The following is an 18,251-nucleotide window of genomic DNA, read 5'->3' as shown; positions in this document are numbered from 1 at the left end:
AAAGCTAGACTTATAAATCAATGGAACAGAACTGGGGAGTCCAAAAGTTGACCCACACAGATATGGTTAATTGTTTTTTTTTTTTTTAAGATTTTATTTATTTGACAGACAGAGATCACAGGCAGGCAGAGAGAGAGGAAGGGAAGCAGACTCCCTGCCAAGCAGAGAGCCCAATGCGGGGTGTGATCCCAGGACCCTGGGATCATGACCTGAGCCACCCAGGCGCCCCAGTTAATTGATTTTTGACAGAGGTACAATGACAGTTTAGTGGAGAAAGGATAGTCTTTTCAATAAATGGTGCTGGAACAATTAGATATCCATATGTAAAACAAGGAACCATGATTATACCTTGTACTGTATATAAAATTAGAATGGGGGCACCTGGGTGGCTCAGTCATTAAGCGGCTGCATTTGGCTCAGGTCATGATCCCAAGTTCCTGGGTTCGAGCCCTGCATCGGGCTCCCTGCTCAGCGGGAAGCCTGCTTCTCCTTCTCCCATTCCCTCTGCTTGTGTTCCCTCTCTCGCTGTTTCTCTCTATCAAATAAATAAAATCTTTTAAAAAAAATTAACTCAGAATGGATTTTAGACCTACATGTAAAGTTAAAATGAAATAGTAACTGGAAATCTGCTTTAGGGCATATTAGTGAATTATGGTACATGCAGTTTGCTGTGGCATTTAGAGATGTAGCATTTATAGTTTGCCAGTTCTTGTTAAATGATACTCCTTTCTCTTCTAAAGTGATTGATTTTGGTTATTATAGATCTGATTAATCTAGGCCTTTTTGTATAAAAGCTAGTTGGTACATTGGACAGCTTGGGAACCAGTCGTTTGTTTAATGGGGCTCTGCTTCCTTATGTACAGAATGGAGAAGATTAACACTGAACTGTGTCTGTTGCCTGGTCAATGGTGTCAGGTTAAAACTCAACAGAATAGAATTGGAATGAATTTTAAAAATCATTTGTTCCAATTCTTATTTTATAAACAGAGGCCTGTAAAGAGATGGTAACTCTTACAAATTTAGGCAAACTAGTTGTGGAACTAGGATTAGAGTGTGTGTGTGTTATTTTGGTATACCCTTCCATGTGTGCACTTCTTCAAGAAAGTGACAGTTAAACAACCAAGAGTCAATGTTTGTTTATGTCTAAATATCCTTTTCCACTGATAGAAAATTCTTCTCTTTTACCTGAAATAAATGGAGAATAGATGGTGATATTATTGTGTGATTGTCTGATTTAGAGAGCTGACCTGCTGCTTACTATGTGATGGACCAAACTTGGTACCTGATCTTTGAAATGCTAACCAATTCATTTCAGTCAACGTGTGCTTTCTCTTCCTTTTCTTTTTTTCTTTCTTTTTTTTTTTTATTAATATCAGTTTGAATCGGATCCTCTGACATGAACCCCAGTTTGTGTTCTCTGTTATTTAAGTTCCACAACTAGCTGGATGAACCCTACAAAGTTCATTTTCATTAAAAACCCTGACTCTGAAACAATTTTGTTTGTCCATATTTTCTTTAGGGGCCCTAGTGAAAACAGATGAGCAGGAAGTAATCAACTTTTTATTGACAACAGAAATTATCCCTTTGTGTTTGCGCATTATGGAATCTGGAAGTGAACTTTCCAAAACGGTATGTGCTTTTCTGTAGATTCTGTATTGTATTGGCTCTTGGACTGCTTCATGGTCCTAGAATCATTTTCTGTGTCCCTTGGGCTTTTTGAAACTTCTCTGTATTTATTTTCTTTTAGATAAAAATTGTTTAAAAATGATCATTTAAAAACCCCAACCCTTAAGAGGAATATAAAGTTAAACACTGAATTTCTCCGTTTTCTCTGAACCCACTTTTCCAAAGGTGTATTATTCTGGACTTTTTTTTTTTTTTTAATTTCTTTATTTGAGAGAGAGAGTGCACACACGCATGAGAGAGCTTGAGAAGCAGGCTCCCCACTGAGCAGAGAGCCTGACACAGGGCTTGATCGCAGGACACTAGGTTCATGACCTGAGCCAAAGGCAGACACTTATAAAACTGAACCACCCAGGCGCTCATTATTCCAGACATTTTTTAATGCACACTCAAGTGTATACATATTTGCGCTTCTGCTTACTTTGCTTTTTAACCATGAATGACAATGTGACTGGGTATAAAATTCTTACGTAATTTTCTCTGTCAGAACTCTGTTGCCATAGCTCTGTTGTCTTCTGATATTGAATATACAGTGAAATCTTGGAGCAGCCTGTTTTTCCTTTTCTTGGTGAATTTGCTTTTTCTGTGTGGATGACTGTAAGCTTTTATTATTTTATTATTTTATGTTTGATAATCTTACATCAAATTTTTTTCCAGAAGAGCATACTCTTCATGTCTCTTGTTAATTTTCATAGTATTTTTCATTTGTTTTGGCCTCTCACTTCAGCAACATCAGTTATGCTATGTATATATATTTCTTAAAGATTTTATTTGTTTGACAGAGAGATCACAAGTAGACAGAGAGGCAGGCAGAGAGAGAGGGGGAAGCAGGCTTCCTGCTGAGCAGGGAGCCCAATGCAGGACTCGTTTTCAGGACCCTGGGATCATGACCCGAGCCAAGGGCAGACACTTAACCAACTGAGCCACCCAGGTGTCCCTCAGTCATGCTATATTATATATCTTTTCTATCTTTTTTCCCCTCTAATAGCTTTCTACTTTATTTTATCTCGTGTTTTTTTTCTCAAGGCTACTTTTCCATGTTGCTATTTTTAGCAATATCCAACCTCCGCTTCTATAGTATGTGCAGTCACATTGAATTAATTAATATTTAATGCTGAGTTGGATGTAAGCAGATGTAATGATTTTTAAAATTTTGTAGTTTTAACATGCAATACAGGGGCACCTGGTAATCAGAAGAGCATGTGACTCTTGATCTCAGGTTTATGAATTCAAGTCCCATGTTAGGTGTAGATACTACTTAAAAAAATAACTTTTAAACGTGTTACAGATAAAAAGTAGAAAATTCAAGTAAGTGGTTCAAATAAAAGCAAGTCTCCTACCCTAAGCCTCTCAATTCTCCCTGAAAGTAACCAACATTACCACTTTCTTGTATCTTTCTGGAAGTAGTTTATACATGTGTGTGTGGGTTACAGCTTAATTTTGTATTGATATTTTCCTTAGTGTCTGCCCTCTCACTTCTCGTGTCTTTTCAGCTCCTCTTCAAAATTTTTATCTTTTGAATTGTCTTTTGATATTTTTAAAAATCCATGTTTTCTTCAATTTCTTTGAAAATGTAGATAGTTACTACTTGTTACCTCTTCTCCAGGTATGTCTGTGCAAAAGTCTTCAGTTGGGAGCAGTTCTACCCAAGATCGCTATTTGTTTAAAAATAATGGATGGAAAGCAAGGTGGTAGGAGCTCGTACTAGCATACTTTTAAATCAAGTGTTTTACCTCTGAATATTTTCTACCCACTCTACCAGTCTAGGGTATATGTGTTAGGGAGGCATCTGTACCTCTGTATTCATTTTTCTGCTTAAACGCATAAAGGGTAAGTGACCGTTGGATCTGTATGTGTGCTCCTCTCATTTCTTCCTTAATTTTAGGGGGTTTTCTTAATTTCAGTGGGTTTCTTGGGCAGGATCAGAATAGATACAACCGTACTCTGTCATCTTATATTAGTGGTTGCCTGTGAATAGGTTTTTCAAGTTGGCTTCTTATAGATGGGGTAGAAAAAGACCCCTTTCTTTTGTGGCATCTCTCCTTTTTTCAGGAGCCCCATTCTAAGGATCCCTATTTACCTTCTTTGTACATTACTGGAGTTAATTCATTCTGAGTGCATATAGGTTCCCATTAGCTTATATGGCATATCCTGCTTGGTGTGGTGAATAGCTCCTGGCTTGTCTTCCTTTGCTCCATGCAGGCAGATACCTTACGACGTTTGCTTTTTATGTACAATACTTAGTCTAACACCTTGCTCTAGTAGGCGCTTCCTAAAGTAGAGGGTCTCAATTAGGGATGTGTGGAATGATCACCTGTGAAGTGGTTTTTGTTTTTTGAGGGGAGAGAGGGTACGGGGGCAGTGGGGAGCAGGGGGAAAGAATCTTAAGCAGGGGGCACCTGGGTGGCTCATTTGGTTAAGCGACTGCCTTCAGCTCGGGTCATGATCCTGGAGTTCCGGGATCAAGTCCCGCATTAGGCTTCCTATTTGGCAGAGAGTCTGCTTCTCCCTCTGACCCTCCCCCTTCTCATGCTCTCTCTCTCTCATTCTCTCTCTCAAATAATAAAACCTTTAAAAAAAGAATCTTAAGCAGGCTCCATGCCCAGTGCAGAGCTCAATGTGGGACTTGATCTCATAACCCTGAAATCATGACCTGAGCTGAAATCAAGAGTCTGACACTCAACTGGCTAAATCACCCTGGTACCCCAATGAAGGGTTTTAAAACTGGACATGCCTAGGCCCCATCTCTGACCTACTGAGTCATTCTCTGTGGTGATAAAGTCTGGACATTGGTGTGTTTTGTTTTGGGTTTTTTTTTTTAAAAGATTTTATTATTTATTTGATATAAATCACAAGTAAGCGGGGCGGGGGGGTGTGAAGCAGGCTCCCTGCTAAGCAGAGAGCCTGGTGTGGGGCTCAATCCCAGGACCCTGAGATCCTGTCCTGAGCCGTAGGCAGAGGCTTAACCCACTGAGCCACCCAGGCGCCTCTGGACATTGGTGTTTTTTAAAAACTTCCCCCAGGTGAGAGTATGATATAACCATTTTGGGAGACCATCTGGCAGTATCCACCAGCAGCATAATCCTATGCTATGACCCAGCAGTCCCACTCTTGGGTGTATGGCCAAGAGAAAGGAGTTCTTACATACATTACAGTATGTAAAGAATGTTTATAACAGCATTATTCATAAAAGATAAATTGTAGTATAGCCACAGAATAAACTCCACAGTAATTAGGAAGAATACTGATATAGGCAGGATAGTTGATGCTCATATATTGAGCAAGAGCAGCCAGCATATGCATGAATTTGTACTCTATGATTCCATTTAATTGAAAGTCAAGAATGGGCAAAACCACTCAGTGAGGATCAGTCTGAATAGTGTTTACTTCTCAGGGAAGGGTTTATGGTGGTTGTTTTGTTTTGGTTTGGTTAAAGATTTATTTGAGAGAGAACATGCTCAAGCAGGGAAAGGGACAGAGGGAGAGGGCAAAGTAGACTCCCCACTCAGCGCAGCGCCTGATGTAGGGCTCCATCCCAAGACCCTGAGATCATGACCTGAACCAAATTTGGACACTTAACCGACTGAGTCACCTTGGCACCGTCTCAGGGAAGGGTATTGACTGAGAAAAGGCACAACGGAATCCCCTGGAGTGCTGGAAATCTTTTGTATTTTAATCTGGTTGTGTGGTTCCTAAATGCGTACATAGGTAAAAATGCATTAAGATACACTGAAGGGGGCGCCTGGGTGGCTTAGTGGGTTAAAGCCTCTGCCTTCGGCTTAGGTCATGATACCAGGGTTCTGGGATTGTGCCCCACATCGGGCTCTCTGCTCAGCGGGAAGCCTACTTTGTTCTCTTACAGTTCTGCAACTTAAAAAATTATTAATCATTTTCACCAAGCTAAAGTCAGAGTGTTGGTAGGACAGTATTCCTTCTGGAGCCTCTAGGAGAGCATCCCTTTCTTAGCTTTTTCCAGCTTCAAGAATTACATTCTTTGGCTCCTCCATCTTCAAAGCCAGCAGTGTAACATGTCCAGATCTCTTTGTGCTCTGTCATACTACTTTTTCCTATGTGATCAAATCTGCCTCCACCTCCCTCTTACAAGGATACTTGAAATTCTGTTTAAAGCCCTCCTGGATAATTGAGAATGATTCATCTCCCTGAGTTGTTGTTGTTGTTGTTGTTGTTTAATAATCTCTACACTAAAGATAGGACTCAAACTTACAACCCTGGGATCAAGAGTCATGTGCTCTTCCAACTGAGCCAGCCAGGCACCCCTGTCCCCAAGATCCTTAATGACTTTTGCAGAGTCCCTTTTGCTAAGAAGGTAGCATTCACCGAGTTTGATTATTGGGACCTGGGTATCTCTGGGGGCCATTATTTAGCTCAACCACAATTTTATACCCAAGTAAAATAGTAAAATAAAATAAACAGTTGCCACAGCTGGTTCTGATGAGCAGCCAAGGGAGGGAGTCATTAAAACAATTGTTTGACTTGAATTAAGCTAGTATTTTCTAGTCCCTTCTGTGTAAGAGTTAATTGAATTTAAATTGAGGATATTCTTATGTGTGTATGTGTATACAGGTAATTTTTTCAAATCAACCTATAATGTTTGTTTCAGAGGTATAGGACTGTGATTCATCAGTCTTACACAATTCACAGCACTCACCATAGCACATACCCTCCCCAGTGCCCATCACCCAGCCACCCCATCCCTCCCCGCCCTCTCCCCTCCAGCCACCCTTAGTTTTTGTTTCCTGAGATAGTGTCCTATGGTTTGTCTCCCTCTCTGGTTTTGTCTTGTTTCAATTTTTCCTCTCTTCCCCCGTGATCCTCTGCCTTGTTTCCGAAATTCCACCTACCAGTGAGATCATGCGATAATTGTCTTTCTGTGACTTACTTCACTTAGCATAATACCCTCTAGTTCCATCCACGTCCTTGGAAAAGGCCAGATAAAATTGCGGATATTCTTTATTATTGTTGGAATAGTAAGGGAGGCTTCAAAATCTTAATTTTTAAAGATCTTTTAAGGGTAGAAAAAGCTTGGAGCCCCTGGGTGGCTCAGTCAGTTAAGCGTCTTGATCCCAGCTCATCAATCTCTGAGTCACAAGTTCAGGCGCTGCATTGGGCTCTATACTGGGCATGGAGCCTACTTTTACAAAAAAAAAAAAAAAAAAAAGAGTAGGCAAAGCTCTGATTACCTCATTTGGAAGCGATGAGGCACAGCTGAATTTCTAAACGCATCTTTGCTCATGGAAAAAGAGAAAAAGCTCTGTATTCAGAGGAGGTTTGGACCTCAACTCTACAACTTAGAGGCTTTGTCACTTGGGACCTTAACCTGACAAGTTATTAATTAGCGCTTAATGCCTGGCACACAGTGTTTGGTAACTGAAAAGTACCTACATTTTTAAGAATTTCATAATTACCCAGAACCTACCCTTTTATGTAAAAAGAGAGTAACAGTGGTACCTACCTCATAGGTTTATTGTGAAAATTAGGCAGGGCCACCTGGGTGGCTCAGTAGGTTAAGTGTCTGCCTTTGGCTCAGGTCATGATCCTAGGGTCCTGGGATCGAGTCCTGCATTGGGCTCCCTGCTCAGCAAAGAACCTGTTTCTCCCTTTCCCTCTGCCTGCTGCTCACCCTGCTGTGATGAGCTTTGTCAAATAAATAAATAAAATCTTTTAAAAAAAAAAAAAAAAAAAGCCATGTTATACCATTAGGAAATACTTTAGCGCACAGTAAGTATTCACTACGGTAATATGTTTATTATTAATTTTGTTTAAACTGTGCATATCTTATTGACTAAGTTACACATATGGTTGGGGTCTCTGCTTAATTTTCTGCTTCACAATTCTTCCTGGACAATGAATCAACAACCATTGGAAGACAAGTCTGAGCAACGTTTTGGACTCCTTAATTTTTGTTTTTACTCCAGGTTGCCACATTTATCCTCCAGAAAATCCTCTTAGATGACACAGGTTTGGCATATATATGTCAGACATACGAGCGTTTCTCCCACGTTGCCATGATCCTGGTGAGTTCTTTCATCTAACCCCCTTAAAGTTACTTGTGATCACACAGCTTAGTCCCTTTGCAGCCGACACTGAACAGCTTCTTGGAACCTTGTGTGACGATTCTTAAAATACCTGATCTCTGATGTCAACTGGGGTTATTTTGTGTTTGTGTGTTTTTTCCTACCCCAACCCTTTCTGGGGGAAAACAGGGTAAGATGGTCCTGCAGCTCTCCAAAGAGCCTTCCGCCCGTCTGCTGAAGCACGTAGTGAGGTGTTACCTGCGACTCTCAGATAACCCCAGGTAAACATTTACAGGATTTCTAGGACTTTGGGGAAATGCCCTGGTGAATAGTTGCCTCATCTCATAGCATAGCTCCTATATCTTTAGGGTTGGGAAGGGATATAACGATAATTAGTTTGGCAGAACTTGATTAAATCCTTTTAAAATCTGAAGTGCTAAATTTTAAAATCCATCAGAGTTTTGGGGATGCCGGGCTGGCCCAGTAGAGCATGTGACTCTTGATCTCGGAGTTGCGAGTTCAAGCTCCATGCTGGGCTCAGAGCTTACTTAAAAAAAAAGCCCATCCGAGTTTTCTTTCTGTAACTCTATACCCTCCTCTGGAATTCCAGAGAGTCCAGACAGTTCCCAGGGAACCTTATGATACATTACTCCTGTGGTTTGAGCTCTCTGTTGCTGCCCCAGGTGGTCAAGATGATAAGTATATTTTCAAAGATCTCATAAGAAAGGAATGGAGCCCAGAGGGCACTTGAATTATACTTTCAGTTCTCTCTTTGATTCCTGTAAAGTCGTTGAGCTAATTATTTTATCTCCCTATGTTCATAATCTTTCTGTCGGAAATCATACATTGTAGATACAGTGCATTTTAGAAGTGTTTGACCTTTTGCTTTGTAAATCCATAATTCATGCTGAAAGCCACTTGCTTAGGTTCTGCTAAACCACATAATGGGGCAATTTCTGTGTTCCTAGGAGTGGGGATAACTCGATTTAATGTGAGCTCAGCCTTCTGCCCCTGAGGTTGTTCAAGCCTGAGCTGTTTCTTCATCATTTTTTCCTGTTCTTCAGTGGTTCCTGTTTTCTTCAGTTTGAAAATAGATTTCTTTAAACTAGTCTGAGTACAAAAGCTATAACTATTTAAAACAGTTTTATAAACCATTAGCTTTTGGAGGTTTTCAGATTTCACTTTCCACTGGTCATCTTTTAAAGAAAGTGAAACATTTGAAAGTTCATCTGATAGTGTTGCCACTATAGATTTGTTTTTACATCTCATATCTTATTAAGCATTTTAATTATAAAACTGAAGCAGGGATGTCTGGTGGGCTCAGTCAGTAGAGCATGCGACTCTTGATTTCTGAGTCATGCATTTGAGCCCCACATTGGACGGAGAACTTACTTTTTTAAAAGAGGAAAGAGAAAAAGAAACTGAGGCGGTTTTTAGAAAGACACAAAATCATATTAATTTAGAATTAAAGTCCACTAATTTATCATACTGTGAGTTGGGTCATCTCCCTTTTCATGTACTGATTTTGGAACTGTTTCATTTACTATAACCCATCGATTTTTACCGTGAGCATATTGACATTATTTACTGGAATAAATCAGTGAATTGAACTGTTGCACCATTTCATTCCATTTTGCTGTGTCTTGGAATTCCACATTGAGCCATCATTCTGAAAATGTTCACAGGTGACAGACCCTGGAGATCTGAGCCCATAGCTAATACAAGTTGTAAGGAATTTTAATGGATTCTTAAGATAACTTGACTGAACCTCATATTCCCGGGATTCTGTATATTTATGTCTAAGAAAGGGCTTCTTCCCTGTCCCCCAAATGTGGGTTTATTTGCTGGTCTCCCTGGTTGGCTTGTTTGTCTCTGATGTAGGGCACGTGAAGCGCTCAGGCAGTGCCTCCCTGACCAGCTGAAGGACACGACCTTCGCCCAGGTGCTAAAAGATGACACCACCACGAAACGCTGGCTTGCACAACTGGTGAAGAACCTGCAAGAGGGCCAGGTCACCGATCCCCGGGGCATCCCCCTGCCCCCTCAGTGATCCTCCCTCACCCCCTCCTACCACTCCCCCAAGCTGGGGAAGGGAGGGGGAACCCGAGAGGAAAACAGCTCAGGTTTTACCGCTGACCAGGAATAGACAACCTCAATGCTGAACTGCACTGGAGAAGAGGGGTGAGGTCACCTCGCTGAGGTGAACGGGCTGCCATCTCGGGCTGCCTCTGGGACCTGGGCTCCCTCCGCTACTCCCAGGAGATGGGCTCCTGACACAGCAGTCTGCCACCACAGCTCCAGGAGGGTGTCAACACCAGCAAATGCTGTGTCTGCAGCGTGCCCGCGATGGCCCTTCTCCCGTACCCGTACTAGCCACTGACGGGGAGGGGGATGTGGCGGTGGTAGCACGCTAGGCATGCCAAACGCCTGGGACCAAGCCGTGTGGCGGTCTTCTAATTTGCCTTCCTGGAAGATTCAAGACGTGTCTCTTCATCCTCTCTCTCAGTATTTGTTTACTTTGGTCTCTTGTTTTTGATGTCAGAGAGAGGTGTATTTAGTGGACACGAGCTGTAATACTCAGCAGAACTTTGTCAATTGGCACTGTTTACAAGTCTGTTAGCTGCATAAGCTTAATAAAAAATTGGTCTGGGCATTACATCCCCTCTAGCAGGCCAACAGCTGCATGAGCTATGGGGAGGAATGGGAGGCAAGGGAAGGATAAAGCCAAAGGACAGCAGGACCCCATCGCCTCTTTCCCTTCCCTTTCCGTCCTTCTGCCCCCAGTTCAAGACGCCACAAGGACCCTAACCTTGTTTCTGGCTTTAGCTGCTAGCTTTTCCAAATCTCAGTGCTTTTCCCTGTTCTACATCCCTCCTATTAAACTTCCAACAGACGTCTTAATTCATCAGGCTGTCCTGGAAGGGTGTTGTACTGGGGGAGGAGAGGTGGCTTGGGCCTCACCTTCAATTCCAGTCCTCAGAGAAGTTTCCTGGGTGACTTTTAAAGGGGAAGGTGCCTGGGGACCAAGATGACAGGCTGCTTGATCCCATTCTTTAGTATAAATTTCTGCAGCTCCTTCTGTGTTCATGATTGTACTTCAAGTGGTATTAGCTGAATGAGTTCATCTACTCAGATTTAAGACAGAGGGCGGGACTCTGCTTCTTCACTGTCTTGTCTTTTTTTTTTTTTTTTTTTTTTTTGACACATTCCCTATTGGTCTATGGGAATTACAGGGTTGCCACTAAAGTACTTCCACTTGTTCATATCGAGTCAGCGAAACCCCCTTTCTTCTTTGGAGCTCCAGATGTCTTCACAATCCAGAGACTTGAATCTGTAATACAGTGTAAACTGCCTTGCTTTCCCCCAGTCCTTCCCTCTGCCAACACCTGCTCTCTCTCTCTCATCCCCACCCCCAGTCAAAGATGAGTTTATTAATCCAACTGTAGAGAGAGACGAGGTATTTTCTGTCCACATCTCCCCAGTGAAGGTATCACCGAACAAGTTTGGGGAGGGTCCGTCTGTAAGGAGCAAGCTCCGAGAAACCTCTGTGGAGGCAGTTTGGCCAACCCAAGGGCTCTTCAAGCCGACTTTCACAAGGGGAGCCGGCCTTGTTAGTTAGCTTCTGTCTCTAGAGCCGACAAAGTAGTAATTGAGTAGCCCAGATGTAGGAAGGGTAGAAGAAGCACTTACTCCCCTGCCTTCCAAAATGAAGAGGAGAACCAGGTGAGCTCTCAGTCTCAAGCCTGAAGAGAAGAGGTCTTGGAGGAAGAAGAGAACAGCATGGACTGGACAGACGTCTGGACTTCCCTCAGCCCATAGTTTCGTGAGCTGGAGAGGCCAGCTGAGGGATCTCTTCATTTTTGCCAACTGCCTTCCTGCTGAGCCAAAGTTTTCTCATTCCCCCTTCACTGGGGAAGCAGCTGAGGCCCAGGGCCTTGCTCCCTGGGAAATTGTCTGCTCGCTCCATCTTCTGGTGCATTGGCCATGTTACTGTGCCAGTAGTGTCTTAACTCCTGTTCCATATATTCTCAGCTGGCCTTGGCCCCCACCTAGGAGTTGGGGGAGGGATGAAAATGGGTATTATTCCTTATAGTTGATCCTGATGTCATGTGTGTATGAAGAGACCCTCCCTTCATTTTGTTTTGTTTTGTTTTGTTTTGTTTTGTTTTCCATCCCTCTCACTCCCTAACAGGATTGAAATAAAACCTGTTTCTGGTTTTATAAAAATAATTTTTCCTTTAAACTGGAGACTTGATTTTGTCAATATACAGATCTCTAGGCACTCTGGTCACATGATCCTGGTCCCCCGGCCTCTGCCATCTGTTAGACACAAACACACTGTTCTGCCAAGAGGGCAGAGATGGTTCCTCTGTGGCTGGGTCCTTTGGGAAGAGCCCTGCTGCTGGATGAAAGCTGTTGGGGAGGCTGGGGCAGTACCCTTTATCTGGTTCTGCTTGCTGAAACAGAACCTCACTCCTCACTGTCGTAGCCATAGTTTAGTATGGTGCGGGAGAGACCTGAAGTGAAGAGGTAGCACTGGAAACATTTTCTCACAGACTTGAATATACTTTTCCTCCTGAGTTTCAAGACTTAGCACACATCCCCAGAGTTTCCATGCCTGCTTCGGGCATTTAGCAGGACAGAGCTAACCTCTGCTTCCAGCTTTTTTTCCAAGGCATCGGAGGGCCCATGACTGAGTGGTGGAACAGGGCATGGAGAGGCACTGGTAGCCTTCAGAGCCTGCCTGCCTTCCTGTCTACATAGCATTCGTTTGCTCACTACTGCCACTCAAAGGCTGAGATAGGGTGGGGGAGGGGATATACGAAGGTATTGCTATCAAAAGCCCAAGGAATAGAAAAGCATACAATGAAATGAAATTCCTAAATGCTGTGAAATTTAATTTTTTAAAAAATTATTTTAAAGCATTTGTTTCAAAAGCTAATCTAACAGATGAGTTGAACAACACAAGTAATAAGCCTAACTTAATTGATAAACAGAACACTGTACTCTACGCCAACAGTGTACATACTGTCTTCAGGCCAGACGCGTTTACTAAAATTGGTCACAGTAAGCCATCAGGCCTCAGAAAATTTTTAAAAATTAAAATAATGTTCTGTGAACACAGGATTAGGTCACAAAAAAGAACTGGAAATATCTTAACTTTAAAAATAAATAGGCAGGGGGCTCCTGGGTGGCTCAGTGGGTTAAAGCCTCTGCCTTCGGCTCAGGTCATGATCCCAGGGTCCTGGGCTCAAGCCCCACATCGGGCTCTTTGCTCAGCAGGGAGCCTGCTTCTCCCTCTTTCTCTGCCTACTTGTGATCTCTGTCAAATAAGTAAATAAAATCTTAAAAAAAAAAAAACAAAAAAACAGGCAGTACAGTTCTAAATAACCCATGGGTCAAAGGAGAAATCACAAAGTTAGGGGGAAAAAAATGGATAATGAAGATACACATCAAAACCTGTGGCATACAAGTAAAGTAATAATGTGGCTTTAATTCACATGTTATAAAAGAAAGGCTGAAGTCAGTGATCTAAGTTTTCATGTCAAGAAACAGGATAATAAATTCAAAAAATAAGAAAATACAAAAAAAAAGCCAGTGAAACAGAAAACAAATCTTCAAGAAAGAAAAATCAATGAAATGGGAAGTCATTACATTGAAAACATTAATAAAATTGATAAAACCTAAGTCGACCTTAGATCAGACCAAAAACATTTTGGAAAAAGGGACATCACTCATATCTTACACTCACTAATCTTCCATGAAGTTCAGAGACTGTAGAATAAGGGCACAGGTCCCCATTCACTTTTGAGGCCACCAAAACCCAGCAAGGTTATCAGAAAAACCAGGGGTTGAACTCTTCTGTGAATGTAGATGTAAAATTACTGGAAAAAATAGGCAAATCAGTTCTAAGAGGGGGAAAAAAAAGATAATACACTATACCTAATTTGGGTTTACTGAAATAAACCAGGGTTGATTCAATATGTGAAAAATAATTAACAATCAACAAATATTAGTAAGGAGAGAAATCATAATTGTCTAGGCAGATACACAAAAGAACACTACAAAATTCAATACCTATTCATGATTAAAAGAAAAAAAAAAACTTTAGAAAACCAGAATTAGGAGGGCACGTCCTTAAATCTAACAAAAGGTATCAACAAAAATGCTATAAGAAACTTCCGAGAAAAATACAAAGTCCTCCTCCATGAAATGAGGATTGAGCCAAAGATACCCACTGCCACACCTCCAGGTATCATACTGGTTCAAGCCTGTGTGATAAACCAAGAAAATACAAGGATCATAAAGGTAAAAAAATTGGCTGACAACATGACTGTGTACACTCATAATCCAGAAGAATCTGCAAACTGTTAGAATGAAAGGAATTTTGCAAAGTCCCAGAATGCAAAGTCAATATGCAATCAATCAATCAATCACATGTCTCTAAATAACAAGGAATTTCAAAAATATAACAGGGAGTCTGGCTAGCTCTTTTTGGAAAAGTGTGTGGCTTTGATCTCAGGGTGGTGAGCCTGAGCCCCATGTTGGATGTAGAGATTACTTGGGGGGGAAAAAAAAACAAGGGGTGCCTGGGTGGCTCAGTGGGTTAAAGCTTCTGCCTTTGGCGCAGGTCATGATCCCAGGGTCCTGGAATCGAGCCCTGAATCGGGCTCTCTGTTCAGCAGGCAGCCTGCTTCCCTTCCTCTCTCTCTCTCTGCCTGCCTGTCTGCCTACTTGTGATCTCTGTCAAATAAATAAAATCTTTTAAAAAAAAATAGCATAAGAAATCAAATAACTCAAAATAGATATATTGAAAGATGTGCAGAACTTTTACATTGAAAACAACAAAACGCTCTTGAAAGAAACACCTACATAAATGAATGGGAGGATATATCTTCTCCATGGATTAGAAAACAATATTGTAAGGATGCCAGTTCAGTGATTGATCTTCTGATTAAACTCAGTTCTAAGTAAAATCGCAGCAGGTGATTTCTATGAAATTGATAAGCGGATTCTAAAATCTGTATGGAAATGCGAAGTGCCAAACAGCCAAGGCAATCTTTTTTTTTTTTTTAAAGATTTTATTTATTATTTATTTGATAGAGATCACAAGTAGGCAGAGAGAGAGAGGCAGAAGTAGGCTCCCTGCTGAGCAGAAAGCCCAATGCAGGGCTTGATCCCAGGACCCTGGGATCATGACCTGAGCCAAAGGCAGAGGCTTTAACCCACTGAGCCACCCAGGCACCCCTAGCCAAGGCAACCTTAAATAAGGACAAAAGTGAAGTCTCCATTCCCAGATGTGTTCCTTTAACTTTCAGCCTTTTTTGTTAAGATTTGTGCAGCAGTTTATTTTTTTAACAACTTTTTGTAGACATGTGTCCTACAAATAGCACATACCTGCATTTCGTTTCCTGACCTTTTCTGAAGGTTTCGTCTCTGTGCAATATTATACCGTTTGTATTTTTTATTCTAATTCCATCATCTTATTCTGATTTAATACCTCTTTGTTCCCCTTCACCTTAAGTTTTCTATTTTTAATGTCAGAATTGAGGAATGGCTATATATTCTCTGGTCCTTTGAAGTTATGCATCCTGGCTTTTAATTCCACAAATGGTCTCATATTGATGATTTTTTAAGTGGAACTTAATATTTTGGAACTGCATTTTTGACCACGAAGAAGATGGGCTTTATTTAAGTTTGACTGGCTTGGCTGCTTAGACTAGGGAATTGGTCTCTGACTCTCTTCGTCCTGAGAAGCAAGATGTTTAAGGGCATCTCCCTCTATAAGAAGGGGAGTCTAGGTTTGTCTGCGCGGCAGCCGGAGAGGACAGTGTTTAGGTCTCCCTCTTTGCCAGCTGCCCCTTCATTTCAATTTAGGGCTTCTGGGCCTTTCCTGGGCATGGTTCCCAGAAAATCCCTCTGCTGCTGCTGCCCTGATCAAGTTTCTGGGTCTGTTAATAATAGACAACAGTGGGGGAAGGGCCAGGATCATTATGGAAATAGGAACAACCAAACCACATGGACTGTTCCTGTACCAGCCCCCCACTCCAACCCTGTCTGTCTGCTCCCCCACCTAAATCTAAAGATCACCCTGCAGCGGGCATGTCAGCCACTCTTTGGAGCCATTCTAACCTTGTAAAGGTCTCCCAAGTGCCTGCCCCCCAAAATCAGAACGCATGATCTGAGGAGGATGGGTATGTTTATGAGAACACTGAAAAGGAATATTTAAGATCTGAACTCTCCCAGAAAATCCAGGAAGAATGAAAATTCCTCACCGAACCCCCAGAAGGGAAGGAAGTTTGGCAGCAATTAGGTGAGGCAAAGAGAGGCAAAGCATACATATAATCCCAGAGTGTAGAAGGCATGAGCAATGTGAGGGAGAAGCGTGGAAAACTAAGGACATGATGATGTTAGGGGAGGAGAAATGGGAGAGGAAGACGGGCTCTACTAAATAAAACATGAAGCCAGCGCCATTTAAATTTTGATGCCCCCTAATCTTTCTATTCCCCATGAATGGCCTCCCACTTCAGCCTCCCCTCCCTGCATACTCTACTTCCTTTATCAAAACCTGCGGCTCGGGCACCTGGCTGGCTCAGGCAAAAGAGCAGGGAACTCTTCATCCCAGGGTTGCAAGTTCAAGCACCATACTGGGTAGTGAGATTACTTAAGTAAGTAAATAAACTTAAAAAAAAAAAATCACAAACAAAAAACTCTGCTCTCAGGAAAATATGGAAACTCAACCAGTGAATTGTGGAAAACCAATAAAACTTCTGAAAGTACCAGATGCAAAAATTGGAAACCCTCTTGTAAAATATAACACAGATACAGAACAATACGTAAAATGTATAGTTAGGGGTACCTGGCTGGCTCAGTTGGTGGAACGTGCGATTCTTGACCTCAGGGATGCAAGTTCGAGCCCCATGTTGGGTGAAGAGATGACTTAAAAAAAAAAAAAACACCTACTGGAGCACCTGTTGGCTCTGTTGGTTAGGCTGTCAATTCTTCTTCTTCTTTTTTTTTTTTTAAAGATTTTCATTCATTTATTTGACAGACAGACATCACAAGTAGGCAGAGAGGCAGGCAGAGAGAGGAGGAGGGGAAGCAGGCTCCCCGCTAAGCAGAGAGCCTGATTCAGGGCTCGATCCTAGAACCCTAGGATCATGACCTGAGCTGAAGGCACAGGCTTTAACTCACTGAGCCACCCAAGCACCCCTGGGCCACCAATTCTTTTTTTTTTTTTTTTTAAGATTTTATTTATTTATTTGACAGAGATCACAAGGAGGCAGAGAGGCAGGCAGAGAGAGAGAAAAGAGGAAGCAGGCTCCCCAATGAGTAGAGAGCCTGATGTGGGGCTCGAACCCAGGACCCTGGGATCATGACCTGAGCAGACCTGTCATGACCTGACAGAGGCTTTAACCCACTGAGCTACCGGGGCCATCAATTCTTGATTTCAGCCAGGATCATGATCTCAGGTTCATGAGATTGAGCCCTGCATTGGGCTCCACACTGAGCATGGTGTCTGCTTGAGTTTCTCTTTCCCTCTCCTTCTGCCCCTCCCCCTTCTCCTGTGCGCTAAGTAAACAAATAAAATCGTTTTAAAAGTTACTTTTAAGGGGCGCCTGGGTGGCTCAATAGGTTAAAGCCTCTGCCTTCGGCTCAGGTCATGATCCCAGGGTCCTGGGATCGAGCCCCGAATCAGGCTCTCTGCTCAGCAGGGAGCCTGCTTCCTCTTCTCTCCCTCTGCCTGCCTCTCTGCCTCCTTGTGATCTCTGTCAAATAAATAAAATCTTTAAAAAAGTTACTTTTAAAAAAGAAAGGAAAATGTATAGCTGAATAAGTTACAAAGGGAAGACCCTCGTTAGCATCCGGGACTAGAAATTAGAACTTAGCCAGCTATTTCAGCAGCCAGCTATGTGCCCGATCCTATCACAACTCTCCTTCCTTCCAGAAGTAACCACAATCCTGACATTTATGGTAATCACTTAGGAGGATTTTATTTTAATGGGACTAAAGGTTTAGCTATAAATAATCACTAATGGTCAAATATTAGGCACTCAAAGGGTGTTTGGGGGAGCCCAGAGTGGTAGCCAGATCTCAGCACACTTAAAATCACATCATTTTGTACAGTTAGTTCCCTCTATGCCTAGATTAAAACACACCTCACTGGAAAGGAGGCACAGAAGTCCAAGTTCAGGGCTGTACCCCGTGCGCTCAGCTGCCTGACTCCCATCCACTGGGCCAGAAAGCTCCATACCCCACAGTCTTTCCAAGGCAGAGCAAAAGTAGGTCCCAGCTCACAGTACTTGGGAGAGGGCCAGGGACTATTCGTCTCTGCTGCTGACATGTGAGCCCAGGACGTTGCCAAGACTTCCCTGGGTCTTGGTCTCAGTGTATAGTACGGGGCCATAATGAAGCCTTTTATGATCCCCTATAGTCCTCTCCTAACTTGCTCCCCTGTCCTCAATCTTGGTTTCTGTTTCAGCCACCCGCTCGTTCACCTTGCAAGAAGCTCGTCACCTTTCTTTCCCCCTG

General features: G+C 42.4%; 1 protein-coding gene across 1 annotated transcript in view; it reads left to right on the top strand.

The window, feature by feature from the left end:
• The window catches only part of CNOT9 (CCR4-NOT transcription complex subunit 9), a 31,409-nt gene extending 19,448 nt beyond the window's left edge, over window positions 1-11,961 (top strand). The window contains exons 5-8 of the mRNA XM_059168053.1: window positions 1,520-1,629; window positions 7,620-7,718; window positions 7,908-7,999; window positions 9,600-11,961. Of these exons, the coding sequence (XP_059024036.1) occupies window positions 1,520-1,629; window positions 7,620-7,718; window positions 7,908-7,999; window positions 9,600-9,768 (470 nt within the window). The 3' untranslated portion in view covers window positions 9,769-11,961. The remainder of the gene's footprint in view (window positions 1-1,519; window positions 1,630-7,619; window positions 7,719-7,907; window positions 8,000-9,599) is intronic.
• The last annotated feature ends 6,290 nt before the right edge of the window (window positions 11,962-18,251 follow it).

Source organism: Mustela lutreola, chromosome 3, assembly GCF_030435805.1.
Source record: "Mustela lutreola isolate mMusLut2 chromosome 3, mMusLut2.pri, whole genome shotgun sequence".
In the NCBI taxonomy this organism is placed as follows: domain Eukaryota; kingdom Metazoa; phylum Chordata; class Mammalia; order Carnivora; family Mustelidae; genus Mustela; species Mustela lutreola.
Note: the sequence above shows the minus strand (reverse complement) of the source record. Positions and strands in the feature narration are given on the sequence as shown.